At 32.8% G+C, this 15,515-nt stretch overlaps 2 protein-coding genes and 1 long non-coding RNA gene across 6 annotated transcripts in view; 1 reads left to right on the forward strand and 2 right to left on the reverse strand.

The window, feature by feature from the left end:
• The window catches only part of LOC140177244 (magnesium transporter MRS2-I-like), a 27,232-nt gene extending 13,266 nt beyond the window's left edge, over positions 1-13,966 (forward strand). The window contains exons 6-11 of the mRNA XM_072210420.1: positions 2,036-2,239; positions 2,367-2,411; positions 4,216-4,260; positions 4,348-4,377; positions 12,890-13,012; positions 13,669-13,966. Coding sequence (XP_072066521.1) covers positions 2,036-2,239; positions 2,367-2,411; positions 4,216-4,260; positions 4,348-4,377; positions 12,890-13,012; positions 13,669-13,749 — 528 coding nt within the window. The 3' untranslated portion in view covers positions 13,750-13,966. The remainder of the gene's footprint in view (positions 1-2,035; positions 2,240-2,366; positions 2,412-4,215; positions 4,261-4,347; positions 4,378-12,889; positions 13,013-13,668) is intronic.
• On the reverse strand, positions 4,167-5,359 carry LOC140177245 (uncharacterized). Its single transcript, XR_011869071.1, has 2 exons — positions 4,900-5,359; positions 4,167-4,767 (listed from the first exon to the last, which is right to left on the reverse strand). It is a non-coding gene; the product is annotated as an uncharacterized lncRNA (long non-coding RNA).
• Positions 7,337-11,255, reverse strand: LOC140177243 (uncharacterized). Of its 4 annotated transcripts, XM_072210418.1 has the most exons (6): positions 10,750-11,243; positions 9,874-9,936; positions 8,650-8,740; positions 8,274-8,540; positions 8,070-8,177; positions 7,337-7,997 (listed from the first exon to the last, which is right to left on the reverse strand). In XM_072210418.1, the coding sequence occupies exons 3-6, from the start codon at positions 8,659-8,661 to the stop codon at positions 7,614-7,616; spliced, it is 771 nt and encodes a 256-aa protein (XP_072066519.1). In that variant the 5' UTR covers positions 8,662-8,740; positions 9,874-9,936; positions 10,750-11,243; the 3' UTR covers positions 7,337-7,613. The 4 variants fall into 4 exon arrangements, with proteins under 4 accessions (XP_072066519.1, XP_072066518.1, XP_072066517.1 ...); XM_072210417.1 differs by lacking the exon at positions 9,874-9,936 and having other exon boundaries at positions 8,650-9,760; positions 10,750-11,255; XM_072210416.1 differs by lacking the exon at positions 9,874-9,936 and having other exon boundaries at positions 10,750-11,251.
• Positions 13,967-15,515: the final 1,549 nt, after the last annotated feature.

Below are 15,515 nucleotides of genomic sequence, written 5' to 3' on the forward strand. Positions count from 1 at the left end.
TTTCTCTGAGATAAGCAAATTTCCTTCTCTGATTGAGCAACCTCAATACCCAAAAAATATTTTAATGGGCCCAAGTCTTTAATTCGAAAGTGTTGGTGCAAAATAGACTTAATGGCAGCAAGTTCAGAAATAGAATTACCAGTGAGAACAATGTCGTCAACATAGACTAAAAGGATAGAAATTTGATCACCAATGAATTTGACAAATAAACTATAATCAGATGAGGTCTGCTGATATCCATGAGATAGCAAAAGATGAGAAAGTTTGTCATACCACATACGACTAGATTGTCGTAAACCATACAATGACTTTAGTAGCTTACAACATTGATTCGGTTGAGGAGATATAAATCCGGGTGGCAGAGTCATATAAACATCCTCAGAAAGATCCCCATGTAAGAAAGCATTATTGACATCTAACTGATGTATAGGCCAACGCTTCATAGAGGCCAATGCCAAAACTAATCTGATGGTGGCAGGCTTGACAACAGGGGAGAAAGTTTTCAAGAAATCAACACCTTCAGTTTGAGTGAACCCTTTAGCCACAAGGCGTGCTTTATATCGATCAATTGAACCATCAGGCTTGCGTTTGATGCGATAGACCCATTTACAGCCAACCGGCTTAACCCCTGTAGGGCAATCAACAAGACGCCAAGTTTTGTTCTGCTCAAGAGCATCCAACTCATCTTTCATAGCACTACGCCAATTAGAGTGTTGATTGGCGTCCTTAAAAGACTTTGACTCAACGTCATAATGTAGAGATAAAAGAAACTTTTTATGTGAAGATGAAAGAGAAGAAAAAGACATGACTGAAGATAAAGGATACTTGCACTTTGAGGGGGATTGATTTGTAGAGATGAGAAAAGAATTACACAAGTAATCATAGAGATATGCTGGAGGTCGGTGAGGCCGGTCGGAATGACGAGGATGGGGTTGCTCAGGTGGTGAAGAAGGTGACGGGGGATGAGAAGGTGATGGTGGACTGGTGTCTAGTGTTGAAAGTGATTCAGTGGTCATAGGTTCAACTTGGTTAGGAAACGATAGTGTGCAAGAAGAAGAATGAAAAAGTGAGTTCACATATGAGTGCTGAAGTAATTTTTGAAACAGAGATAATAAAATTGTGAAAGAATAGGAAAATAAAAGAATTGTGAAAGAAAAAGATAACTATAAGATAAGATAAAGACTAAATTATAATTTAATTTGTGTATTCTGTTGGGCTGAATTTGTGGGCCGTGAGACGTCTTTATTGTTGTCATGGGCTAAGGTGGAAGAGTGGTTTAATATTATTTAGAATTTAAAATTTAGAATTTTAAAGTTTATAGTTTACAAGTTAAGATAAAAGGATCATTTTTAAAAAAGTTGATAGACATTAGTTGAACAATAGTTGATTCTCTTATTAAATTTTGATTTCCAAATAACTAATAAAGTACCCTACTTTTTAATAAAAACGATAAATTTAACAAGAAAATACCAAAAATAGTAATTATAGTTTTTTAATAAAGTACCCTATTCTCTTACATGATGTGTTTCACGAATACAATAAAATTTTTTTTATTAGATACGAACTAATATTTCGATACAATTAATAAATCATTCTCTTAATGGAACATTATTATTAATTTTGCATTTTCGTGCGAATTACGGGCTCAGTCATTAGTTCTTGTATGTTACACATATTCATAACTTAAATTGTTAAGAATGGAACATCTATACGACAGGTGATTAGGTGTATTTAATCTAAATATGTTTGAGACATAGTAATATTTTATTGAGAAAGTCTAAGGGTTAGCAGTTTTATTAAAATTTGGTCCGAATTTAATCAATAAAAAAAAGTGAACAATTCTATATTATTAGATATCATCTCATATTATTAAAAATATTAATAATAATTAAATAATAATTACAAATTACAAAATTTGCTGACCCCTAAAGCCCTAACACTTCTCAGAACAAAATAAAATGAAAATAAAAATATAACCAATAATTATCAACTGCAAGATGTATTTTGTTATTTAAGATCTTGTCAAACAGCATAGGTGAGAGATGAGCTTGAACGTCTATTGGACGATGACCAAGATATGGCTGACCTGTGCTTGTCAAGAAAGCTGCTTTCGCCAGTTAGTATATCAGGTGCTGCTAATAAGGCTTCTATCTCCCCAACCTCAGGATCCAAGATCTCAAGTTTATCAACAATTCACGGTGAAGAAAATGATGTGAAGGAGCTTGAAATGTTATTGGAGGTTACATGCATCTTTATTAATTTGCCTTGCAAACTTAAAACTATATAAAATAGTAAATACCGTTATTATATATTAGCTAAAAATAATTTAGTGTCAAAACTACATTTTTTGTTACTTTTATTTGCAGGCTTATTTCGTGCAAATTGACCGGACACTGGAAAAATTAATCAATGTAAGCATAACATACACATACACAAGGCACACACACTGCTACATGGGATTTGAGTTACTGTACAATTATAAAAATTAATTAAAGAAAAGAAATGTTTCAAATAAAAGAATAGAAACAGATCAAGTTAGGTTAGATTTCGTCCTTAATAGGTTAGATATATGTAGTTAATGGACTTCTTTTTTAGGTTTTTTACATTAAAAAATGGACTTCTTTTTTAGGTTTTTTACATTAAAAATTGTTGCAAATTATTATTCGTGTATACCTGCACAATATCATTTATCTTTACATATACGGGATGTAATATATGATACTATTAATATATATTACCATTCAAGAATATGATTTTGTTTGTATTTTTTTTTTTTTGTTATACTTGATAAATTCTAAAGCTGAGTTTGAAAGGAACACAAAGATTAAGGGATTGAGACTGAAAAACAAAGATTAAAAAAAAAAAGACTAAATTAAGTCTTTATATTATGTTTGATATAAAATACATTAGACTCAATTATGTCTTAATATTATATTTAGTTTAAGATAAATATAGAAATTAAGGGATACATTTAAAATTTAAAAAATTAAATGAGGATATTTTTTAAAAAAAGTATTATTAAAATTTCAATCTCTGTATACAAAAATTTCAGTTTTCTATATCTTTATTTTTTAGAAGTACTGAAGAGATTAAAATTTTGTGTCTTAAAACTAAAATTTTAATTTAAATCTCTTACCATTAAATACAATACTAAATCTCAATTTCTTAGTATCAATTTTTAAAAACAAATGCTATCTTATTTTATTAAGTACGTTTTGGTGTCTATTAATATATTCAGACAGATCTCTTTTAATTTATACTAAAAATCAACTCCTAAATCCACCAATAATTAGGACTTAAATTATACCAAAATTAGTGAGGAAAATGAGTATATTATTTATGGAGGTAGAAGTAGTTAGTCTAGTCAACATGGTGTTAAAAGAATTAGTTATAGTGTGTCATCTCATCAACTAAACTGTTAAGGGGTTAATTAGACTAGTTAGCATGTGGTTGTAACAGATTCTAAAAAGTTCACTTATCTGATACATATATGCGTGTCTGGTAACCTCTTGAGTATGATTAATACAATAAATTAATTCTCTACTCTTCGCAAATACTCTATTCTCTCTCTCCTTCATTCTCGAACCCTTAAAGCTTCGTCCTCATACTTAATTTAGTCTGGATTAATATAAATTCTATTTTTCACAAATATTCTGTTTTCTCTATTTTTTCATTTTCAAACTCTTGAGCCTAATCCTGATACCACAATTTAGTTTGGAGAATAAATTTTTAACCTTTGGTATATATATATATATAAAAGGAATTAATACTTGTATAAGAATTTTAAATCTAAAGGTTAACAGTAAAAAAAATATAGAACTTAAAAATTTTATACCATAATAATTAGATTTTATAATTTCTCTCAAAGTTTTGTAATATTATAAATTAATATTTTTATTAAGAGTCGGTCAAATAGAAAAAAATTATATGTAAAAAGCTTTATCAAAAAGTTCTATCTAGTAAAATATTTTAAATTGACAAAAAACGAATAAAGTGTCACACAATGTAACAGAGGTTTCAAAAATTCTTCAGCTATAACGAAAGTTTTGTTACTGCTTCTAATTGTCTAGCAACAATGGTTGAGTACTCGAGTTATAAGTTATAACTCTTCAATGAAAATGGATCAATTATTATTATTTTTGAAGTCTGAATTGTCCTTATACTACAAAATTTTACAGATTTTTCTACTGATTTTTCTTTACGTTTAATTTGCAGATGAAGGAGTACATTGACGGAACAGAAGATTATATTAATATACAGGTAACATTATGCACTAGAGGGAATAATAGTTGCTGGTACTAAGTTCATAATGACAAATGCTAAATGTAAAATTGTTGCATCCTGCAGATTGACAGTCGTCGAAATAAGCTGATTAAGGTAAGTCTACATATCCTTCGTATCCAATTACATAATCTATAATAGATTAAAAGAGTAAACACCTAATTAATCTTCAAGACATTTTAAGTCAGATATTTTAGTTTCAATAACTTTTTATTCTTTAAACGTCTTCAAAAATTATCTTTATCAAATAAATTAGTTTTTTTGTCGTTTTAAATGAAGATTAATTTCTTTTAGAATATATTTTTATGGCCTAATTATCTTATATTAAAAATTTGATTGCAAGTATCAGAAGAACTAATTTGTCCATCCAATAAAATCATAACTTGTGCCATCAAGAGTGTATCTGCTCTGCTAAGGTTTCACCAAATAAAGTACCTGCGCCATAAGGTCAACGTTACATCTCAACCAAGACAATTGAACCGCAACCTAAAAACAAATAATGTAGAGTTTCAATCAGGATAGTTGACAAAGGAGGAACAATGCTAACAACAAGGAGGGAGACAGAGGAAATCTGGAAGGCATTATATAACTGGAGGAGGAGGACGTAAGACAAGGTACCGATGCTTGCCGAAATAGTTTGATGGCTAGACTCTTCGCAGAGAAACAGTTCTCAGCTGGGACCATGGAGGGCACATTGAGAGCAATATGGGAAGACCAGATGGATTCAAAGTAGTGGAGTTTAGGCACAACCAAATTCAATTCTACTTTGATAATGAGTGGAAGACAGTGAGGGCAGAGCGAGGCTCACCGTGGTTATTTAAAGACTTCTCGTTACAAGTACAGTGGTGGAAGGAAGACAGAAGTGTGGAATATCAATTAATTACAAGGTTGTCATTGTGGGTACAATTTTGGGGACTTTCTGCGAACTTTAAAACATTGGAGGTGGCTAGAAAACTAGGCAATGGTATTGGGAGCGTGCTCAAAGTGGATTTCTTCAATGTCAAAGAAAGAGATTCACGGATTGTGAAAGCTAGGGTGGAGATGCAAGGAGAAGGTTTGGTCAGAGATACGCTAAAAATAGCAGGTCCAAACAAAATTCCCATAGAAAATTAGAGTGTTTATAGATCAGATTTGATTTGCTGCCGTATTTATCCGTATTCGATCTGCATTTTGTGGATCTTATCTGATTCATATGATTATCGGATCCACAATTAAATAGAATTCGATAGCAGATTTTGCATCTTTATCTACAGATCCGCAAAATAAATTAAAAAATTATATCTACAGATCCGCAAAATAAATTAAAAAATTATAATTAAAAATATATATATAATTATTTTAACATTCAAAACCCTAATCCTCTAGCCACTCTCACCTTCTATTGTGTTGCTGTGTTTACGGGTGACAAATGGACTAGTCCGTCGTGCTGAAAGCCCGTCATTTAACGGGCTGGTCCGCTCCGCCTCTCCTAGTGAGGCGGTCCTGAATTCCATCCCCGCTCCGCCTAACGGTGGGATGGCGGGTTAAGCCCGCCAATTCTTTTTTTTATTAATAAACTATTAAATATTAAATAATATATATGATTTCACAACCATTTCAATAAATTTATAATTTCTAAATCCATAAACATTAAAGTCTTTATAATTCTAAATATGTAATAAACATAATCATCAACCAAGTTTTTTGAAACAAAATAATAAAACCAACATTGTTCAAAATATATAATTAAATATCTTTAAGTCTCTAATAAATCAAACATAGAATATAATCTAAATTATTACTTAGAACATTTTCAATTACAAAAAAAATGCTGGGCCAGCCGAAAAAGCCTGCCAAAGCCTGTGGATTAGGTGGTTTCAATTTTTCAGCCTGACTCGCCTTTTTTAGTGAGTTACACGGGCTGGATCGGCGGGTTTCAGCCCGTTTGCCACCTCTAGCTATGCCCCTCTCCTCCCTCACCTCTTACTCTTCACCCCGTCCTCACCGCCATCTAGCAGTCTACCACCGCCGCCGTTCTTTGTGCTATCACACCGGAGGTCGAACGGCAAACCTCACCTCACCTCACTCCTCTTCGTTGCCAGTCCACAACCATTGTCCAGTCCTCTCTTCCTCACTCTATCGTCGTTTGCTGCTCTCTGTGGACATTCACTGCTCTCTATTGGCGTTCGCCGCTCACCTCTGTTTTAATGTTCCTCGAGGTTTGTCACAATTGTTTTGCATCTAGTTTCTGCTTCTAGCTTCAGTTCAGTTTCTGCTTTTGGCTTTTGCGTTTCGCTTTTTGGTCTTCTGGCTTCACTTGGCATCTGCTTCTGGTCTTTTGGTCTTCAATAAATTGTTTAAGTTCTGGTCTTATAAAATTTATTTTTTTTCTATATTTTAAATGTAGATACTATTAGGGATTAAATGTTTTAATAGTACTATTATAAAATTCTGAGTTTTCTCTGATGATTGTTGTTGTATTAAATTTAGCATTCTGATGGTTGTTGTTCTTTCGGTGATACTATTCTTGCCGGATATATCTGATCCGATTCTTAAATTTGCGGATCGGATCGGATCCAAGCCTAAAAAATGCAGATATGGGATCCGATATGATAATTATATTGCGGATTGGATAAAAATTTTAGCCATATTCGATCCGATCTGTGAACACTCCTATAGACAATGTGCTATAATATGAAAGGCTGGGTACCGTGTGTACCTATTGTGCAAAAATCATGATCACAAGGTTTGCTCAATGTTCATGGCTGATTCCAAGGAGAACAATATAAGGGGGGATAGGGTGGGTGATTGGATAAAAGCATACCAAATTGGTGTGAGATTGGATGTGAATGAAGCTTGCTGATCTGCTAATACTACAAAAAAAATGTTGAGTACCGTCAGATTTTACGGTGAATTCTTTGCCTGAAAACTATTTGGTTACTGGCATAATATTTCCACCGGTAAAACCGACAGTAACTTCAATTTTTTTTGTTTTATTTTTTAAACACAATTAGTAGTCAAATTCTATTTTTTTTTTGTTTTTTTTAATTTATTTTTTACACAATTAGTAGTCAAATTTTAAATAATAGAAACCAAATAATGATTTTATTAAATATCAAGTGTACAAATAAAATAAAAAGTCAAATAAATAAAATACAATCAGATAGTCTAAAACAAAACCTTGATCACTATGGATCCTGATAGTCATGGTTGTTGTCATCTCCCTGGTCCTGTTGAGGCGGCGAACTAGATAGTGATGTTGGTACCCCTCAAGCAACGCCACTGCCATTAGCGCGCTTCTACTCCTAGTACACCGTTATCTGTTGCTTCATCCGCTGAAATCGCTTCAACTCCTACTTAAGCCCCAACCAAAGGGGATCTGTGTCTGACACGTGTGCTAGGATCTCATTATCTCTCCCCCCAGACTGTTGCAGCTGCTGAGCTTGTTGGGGAAGGCTTTGGGTGAGATTCAGAACCTGCTTCCTCAAATCGACGTTGTTGTCCTTTGGATCGACAGCGCGACTGGTGGCAGAGGCAGATAAAGCCTTCAATATAGAGGTGCAGAGGTTGTTGGTGAAGAACGATCCCATCCCGTAGACGCAATTCTTGTACGGCTTAGATGCGGTCTCGCACCAAACCGTGTCAGAATTGATGACTGGATCAACGGAGTTGTTGTTGTCCTCTTTAGTAGGCTGGGATTGCTGGGTTGTGACCACTAGTCTCTGCGTGGAGGACTCCTGCATAATATATGTTATGATTATGATGATAGGAGTTAATTGAAATCTTTACATCAAATGATGTTTACTCACAAAATGATTCGCAGACCGCCGATTAGCAAATCTCTCCTTGTTCTCCTTCAAAGTGTGAGTATACTTGAAGGTCTCTACCATCATCGCATCACGATCTAACGTTTTAGACTACACATGTTGAAACAATATGTTAAATCAAGTAATAATGACATTAAATGTCAAAGACAAAACAAACTTAATAGCAAAATGAAATAAGTTACATACCAGTCTAGCTTTTGTCCTCATGAAAGTCAACTTCAACGACACGGTCGATGCTCTGTTAGCTCTGTTTGTGAGACGGCATTGCCTGAACCCCTTATCAGTCTTCCAATAGGCGTACAATGCCTTCTTAATATGTGGGTAGAGCCAAATAGTGAGGTGATCGCGCCTCTCATGTACGTCCTCCATCATCTGCTGAAGCCACCTAACCATCCGATGGTCGAAGATCTTCTTGATCATGATATCATGAGTCTTGTCCCATATAAATTGTTTCTGCATAAAGAACATTTAGCACTAGTTAATCGAAATTAAATACATAATTAAACAAAATAAAAAATGTAAACTAGCCAAGGTTTGAATATGTTGAGTTTTTGCCGCTCACTTCTGAAATCATCGTTCTTTGGTCTCAGTATGGATCTTCTTGTGCTCAGCCATGGGTGATTGTACATCAGCTTGATGACATTGATACACTCCTATGTACATGCATTGTTATTTAGCACAAACCTCTCAATGAAAAACTTAAGATTAGTAGTTTAAATCAAATTTGAAATAATCTATAAACTTCAATTATATATTTAGATTTGTTAGAAATTTAGGTTGAGCGTCATTTATAATTAGAAGGCGTCTAAAACTCTATCCATCAATAATTAACTTAAACAATTCACAAACAAATCAATATGACATTATATGACTTAAACAACAATATCCATCAACATAAGAAATTCTCAAACACTTTCAATAGTTCAAACCCACTAACCTAAATCGAACCTATCTTAACAACTTAAATCCACTAAAGCCAGAAAATTGAATCTAACTAAATTAAACTAATTAACTAAAATGAAAAACTTAAGATTAGCAACCACATACGTTAGAATAAAAATGTCAAAATAGTTTGCATTTAAAAAACTTAAAATAGTAGTCACGCTGTCAAACTATAAACACAAATCGTCATATGTATGATTGGAGGTGGTGGAGGGGCATCTGACTGGAATCCGTGAGAAAATTTTAGCCCCGCAGTGTCTATCGCTGAAAGTGACGTCGTCATCAAAAGAGTGGACTACTGAATAGGGGTGTTCGTGGTGCGGTTTGGTTTGGTTTTTGAGAGAAAGGTCATCCGATCCGATCGTCTAATTAAACTGTGATTCGGTTTGGTTCGATTTTTTTTATCGAGGCCATCCGAACCAAACCAAATCAATTAAAATCGGTTTGGTTTGCTTCGGTTTGTTCAGTTTTTTCAATCAATTCAAAAAAAATACTACCATACTATTTCACAAAGTCATAACATTGAAATCGACAAACACAAATACACAATAGCTAACAAAGTCTTAGTCTATTGAAATTTAACGACAAAAGGAATTCAAATACAAAAATCAAAGAAGTTTAAAAGTTCAATAGTCAACACAATTGAAAGTAAAAATAAATTTCCATTGAAAGATAGCCAAGTTATAATGTCTTCTCCAACAAAACAGCTAAACTTCTTAACACAAACTAACCTGAAATCAAAAAGCAGTTACATAATAAGAACAATACTAATAATAATATAACACAAGTAAAAAAATATTCGAATCTAGTTATACATTCTAATAATAAAGAGAACAATTCATACCATGATACATGTGCCCGAATCAATGGATCAACTCAAAGTTTAAGAGCATATAAGGCATGCTAACTACACACAATTCAATAAGAATATTCAGTAAATAAATATTTATCTCTATATTCTTTATTCTTAGTTGGTACTTTAGCCAATGAAAAAGGTGAATCTTGAATCATATCAGTTATCAGAACCTTCTGTGCAACAATAAGAGCAAGACTGCAATTAGATCCATCAATCCAGCAACCATCTAATCAACCTATTGATACATACATACATACATACATACATACTTATTCCATCATCTAGAACCATCTGATTAAAATAAATTTTAAGAGTAAACACTCAACATGATAAAGAATAAAGACATCTATAAAATTTTTTGATTTGATTAATAAAGATATCTATTCAATTCAGAATTACCTCATCAATAATCAATAATAGCAGCAGTGAACCCTAAACTCAAAATAAAAAACAAATTAAAATGAAGAACAAATTAAAAAATTAATAATAGCAGTGAACTAAGAGCAACAATCGATAATCAAGAACAAATTTATAATAAGAAAGCCACAAATTCGAATCAAATGGAAAGCAACAAGAAATGGTGTTGGAAAGTCCAAGTAAAAGCAGAGGCTCAACAAAATCAGACAACAGAATAGAAATAAAAGTTAAACATATTCAAGGAAGGAAGAAGCAAAAACCGAAATTGTGCTGAGCAAGAGCGCAATAGATATAAATACATAAAATTTATTGAACAATGATCAACAATGATAGCAAGTCAGCAACAATGAATCAACAAACAACAATACCAACAATAAAGTAAACAATACCAACAAACAACAGCAATGAATCAATGATTATTGAACAAAAATTAGTCAAATTACATACCTGACTCGGTGGCTCAGACTCCATATTGACTTTTAATGACTTGAATCGGTGGCTGGGTGGGGGACTGGGAAACGCTGCTAGGTGGTGGCCAGAAACGCTGCTAGGTGGTGGCGTCACTGGCGTGGTGCTGTGCTAGCCTGCTGGGTCAGTGGGTGGTGGCGTCGTGCTGTGCTACTGCTGCGTGGGTGGCCAGAAACAGTGCTCTGTCCGCTGGGTGGTGCTGTGCTACTGCTGGGTGCGAGCCTGCGAGGGTGGTGATAACTGTGCCTAGGGCTTCGTGGTGCTCTGTCCACGAAGAGGTCCTGGGAGCAGTGGGTGAAAAGGCTTTGGTGTTGGGAGGAAGGCTTCGAGGTGGTGGGAGAAACGGTCTCTCGCCGGCACTAGGAGGTGCTGCAAGAACGTGGGTTCGCCGCCGGCCTCGAGACTCAAGAACGTGGGTGCTAGGTTTCGATTGGGGGTGGGGGACTGGGGGTTAGGTCACGCAACGCTCATTTGGGGAATTGGGGGTTGGGGGGTGGTTTTTTTTAGGGTTTTTACCTTATCGGTTCGGTTCGATTGAGATTTTCATGGTAAGAACCAAAAACTGAACCGAACCACAAAAAACAACCAAACATGTTTTTTTTTTTCCGGTTTTTGGTTTTTTCAATTCGGTTTGTCGGTTTAATTTGATCTGGATCGATTTTGAACATCCCTACTGCTGAACGGATGGAGGTGGGGGAGAAATTGACTCTAATAAAGCAGCTGAATTTTATACCATAATTAAATACAAAATGCTAAATTTTAAACCATTCCATTATTCTACAAATATAAACTTAATAGATTTTCGTTGGCTCGTTCGAAAAACATAAAATATTTTTTAAAGGAAGAGTATATGGAACTAACTCTAAATCAGCTAAGAATGGAACAACTTAATTAATTATAAATATAGTAATTAGTTTTATTTATTTATGATTTAAAATATTGGTTATTCAATGTTTCACCACATTCAAATTAGGAGGAGATACGTTCAGTATCATTGCAACATGAATCGCGGAAACTGATTCAATTAGCTTCCGTCTCTCCACCCTCCTTTCCTCTCCAAATGCCTAAAACATGATAAATTAAAAAATAGATTCAGAACCATCCAATCTACAAAGAAAAGAAACATCCTAATACCTAGCATAAACACCATCCATGTAAAAGTTTTGAATTTACCCAGAGGTATTTAGCTGATTTTTTACTGGTACCTTTTTGATTCCCTAGCATTGTTGTTTTCAAAATTATCGTTATCTCTTCCATTATCTTCGATCTCCAAAATTATCCCACCCATTTTTTTTCAAATCTTAAACTTTAATAACCTTTCATCGTCATCACCACCATAACAACAATAATCACACCACCAATATCATAATCAACATCGTCATTGGAGGGTTGCAGTTGCTCCTCTTGGACGTACGGTCGTAGAGATGATGGCTCTTTGTCCTCTTTCTTCTATGGCTTCAACCCCATCGAAGCAAGAATTTTGGATTTGCAGCATATTCTTCAACCCTCCTTCTTCTTTGAGTTAAAGGAGCAACTTGGTCATTATTGAATTGGAGAATTTAAATAATGGGTCAGGGAGCAGCATATTCTTTGCTTTCTGCAAATTGAGATTTTTTTTTACTTGAAGATTTTTCCTTTTTTTTTTTTCGGTGACAATGATGATAATGGTGGTGTTGTGGTTGTTGTGACGTTAAAACTGATTAAGGTGATGAAGATGGAAGGTTTTTAGATTCGAGTAAAAATGGATGGTATAGTTGCAGAAATTGAAGAAAAAAGTGGAAGAGTTAAAGGGTATTTTAAAATTTTTTAGTGTTTTTTTAAAGGATTCAACAAAAATTTTATTTTTGGATATTTTTATCAAATAAATTTTTTTATTTGATGGATACAATTTTAATTTTATTTTTTTTACGAATAATTTTGTTAATATTTTAAATATTTATGAATAAAAATAGTCGTTTTTTCTTTATTTTACTTAATGTCCTTTACATTCCTTTCCAATCCCACGCCAGAAAGTTTCAGCTAAAAACTGTTGATTGAAAAGGTTTTCATCGACTTCTTTATTATAATTCGGTTCAACAAATTATATTTGTGAAGTTATATTTTTGTATATGGTATGCAGTGGGAGCTCGTCCTTAGCTCAGGAAATCTTTGTTTAGCTATCTTTGCGTTGATGACCAATGATATATTTGGCTTGAGTTTTCCGTACAATTGGAAAAAGAACCATGGTTTCATGTTCAAATGGGTATGCACAGTTTTTATTTTATTTTTAATTTTATGCACATACATGCCTGAGATGACTATAAATTTGATGGTGAAACAGTTATAATTTAAATAGCATAACCTCTTTATACTCATTTAAAGGTTGTTGATTCGAGTCTCTCCAGCTTTAAAAAAAAATTGGTGGCTATGATGGTTACACATTTTGACTTAAGAACCTAAAAACGTCATGCGGCCAAGTTACTGAAGGGTAACTGTAGAGATGTTATCGCGTGGTTAAAATCGGTTTTTTATGAAAATTGTAGGGCATAAGTGGTAATTTCGGCTTGCAATTAAGTGAAACATAATTTCGTATGCACCGTATATTTTGAGATAAATCTCATTAATGAGTGAATTGAATATTTGTATAATATATATAATGAGCTGTTTATTTGGTTCAATTTGAATTAAAAATAAACATATAAGATAAAATACTATTAATTTATCAAATACAATACATTCATACTATTTAAAATAATCATCCGAATATCAGAGATAATAAACATTTGATATCGTACTGAAATCGAACACAATACAATTCAATGCATGCATTGTACCCTATACTTCCTTTTTTGAGATTAAGTTTTTAATTTTTTGATGTATATAATCTAATAGAAGTTTCCGTGTATGGGTATATGGCAGGTAATAATTGTCACAGCAATATGCACTGCATCTCTGTTTCTCACAATTATTGCTTATGCTCGCAAGAAGGGGTTACTTTGATAATTTTAAAAGGTAAAATATATAAACCAGCATGCATGTAATTAGAAATCTCCTTCCAAGTTTTAACAATTATCAAACAGTGGTTATAATCCCTGAAATTATATTGCGGGCCCTTGCATAGTTTTGTAACAATTACTGATTTATTCGTAACTACTTCTTTAGGGCTGGGGGCTTTACATGGAGTATAACAACTTTATAAAAGAGCTATTCGAGCTTATATATACTGCAGTAGTTTAAGTATATGTTAGCATCTTAAGTATTAGTTGAATATTACTTATATTTTTTAATCGTTAAAAATTTACGTACAATTTTTATATAAAATTTATTATTGGGAACTGTGAGATAATAATTTTATTAATATATTAAATTATGTAATAATTTTTAACTATAAATTTTATACGTAGACAGTTGTATATTTTTTAATTTAGATATTATTGTTGCTTTTTAATTAATCTTTTTGAAGTATAATTCATCCGGTCTTTGTTTGAGCTTGATCTCTTTGGAATAGATGAGATATATTTTGCCTGATGAATAAAACAGAATATAAGTACATGCAAAAGGCATTTGACACTTAAATTAGTTTCTAATCTTTTTCAAATTAAATTTAAAAATGAGATTTCGGATATAATTCTTTCATAATCAATATATAACATTAGGAAAAGTATATGGAACCAAAAGGTTACCAGCCAAAAACTAAACAAAACCACATTAATTTATATTAATTATTAATTTTAAATTTTTTAAATTCAAAATTTAAAAAATTTAAAATTGATTAAGTAAACCTAATTAAAATCTATAAAAACCTTCCTCTTCTCTCTCACATTAATCTACTCACCTCTAACAATCACACACAGACCTCTCTCTTTCAGCAATGCTGCTAGAAGCGCCAGCGACTTCCATACTTTCCGCGACGCCCTCAACAAGCGCATATAAAGTTTAACATCTTGAAACCCTCCATCTGTTGTTTTGATTGCCTTATCAGATAAAAAGGGACCTAACTTACTGCAGAAATCATCAGTGCCGTTGCATCTCCAGAAATAAATTTGATGTGTTTTTGTTGATAATTGAATCTTTTTGACTGCTTGTTCAAAATTAAACTAATTTCGATTTATTTGTGAATTAATTGAGATTCACTTGATGCTGCTGATAAGTATTGACCAAATTTTTTATTCCTTAAGTAATTTTGGTTCATTTCTTAGTTTAATTGAGGTTCATTTAGATCCAGAAATAAATTCGATGTATTTTTGTTAATAATTGAATCTTTTTGACAGTTTATTCAAATCTGAACTAATTTCAGTTCATTGTGTGCTAATTGAGGTTCACTTGATGCTGTTGATAAGTATTGACCAAATTTTTTAGCAAAGAAGAATGAAATTATTCATTATCACTTTATTCAATTGCATTAGATTCCACTCCATTCCATTCAATTAGTTCAGTTTTGAACAAGTAGTAAAAAAGACTCAACCATCAATAAAAACACATGAAATTTATTTCTGAACTAAGAAATGAACGGAAATTACTTAAGGAATAAAAAACTTGGTCAATACTTAACAACACCATCAAGTGAACCTCAATTAATTCACAAATAAACCGAATTTTAAATAAGCAGTCAAAAAGACTCAATCATCAACAAAAACACATCCAATTCATTTCTGGATCCAAATAAACCTCAATTAAATTAAGAAATAAACCGAAATTACTTAAGGAATAAAAAATTTGGTCAATACTTATCAACAGCATCAGGTAAACCTCAATTAACACACAAA

This window comes from Arachis hypogaea, chromosome 12 (assembly GCF_003086295.3).
Source record: "Arachis hypogaea cultivar Tifrunner chromosome 12, arahy.Tifrunner.gnm2.J5K5, whole genome shotgun sequence".
Taxonomy (NCBI): Eukaryota; Viridiplantae; Streptophyta; class Magnoliopsida; order Fabales; family Fabaceae; genus Arachis; species Arachis hypogaea.

Coding starts and splice junctions, on each gene's coding strand:
- LOC140177243 (XM_072210417.1), bottom strand. Junction 8,178..8,273: donor TGAGGACAAAAGCTAGACTG/GTATGTAACTTA, acceptor CAACATGTGTAG/TCTAAAACGTTAGATCGTGA. Junction 7,998..8,069: donor GGCGGTCTGCGAATCATTTT/GTGAGTAAACAT, acceptor TATATTATGCAG/GAGTCCTCCACGCAGAGACT.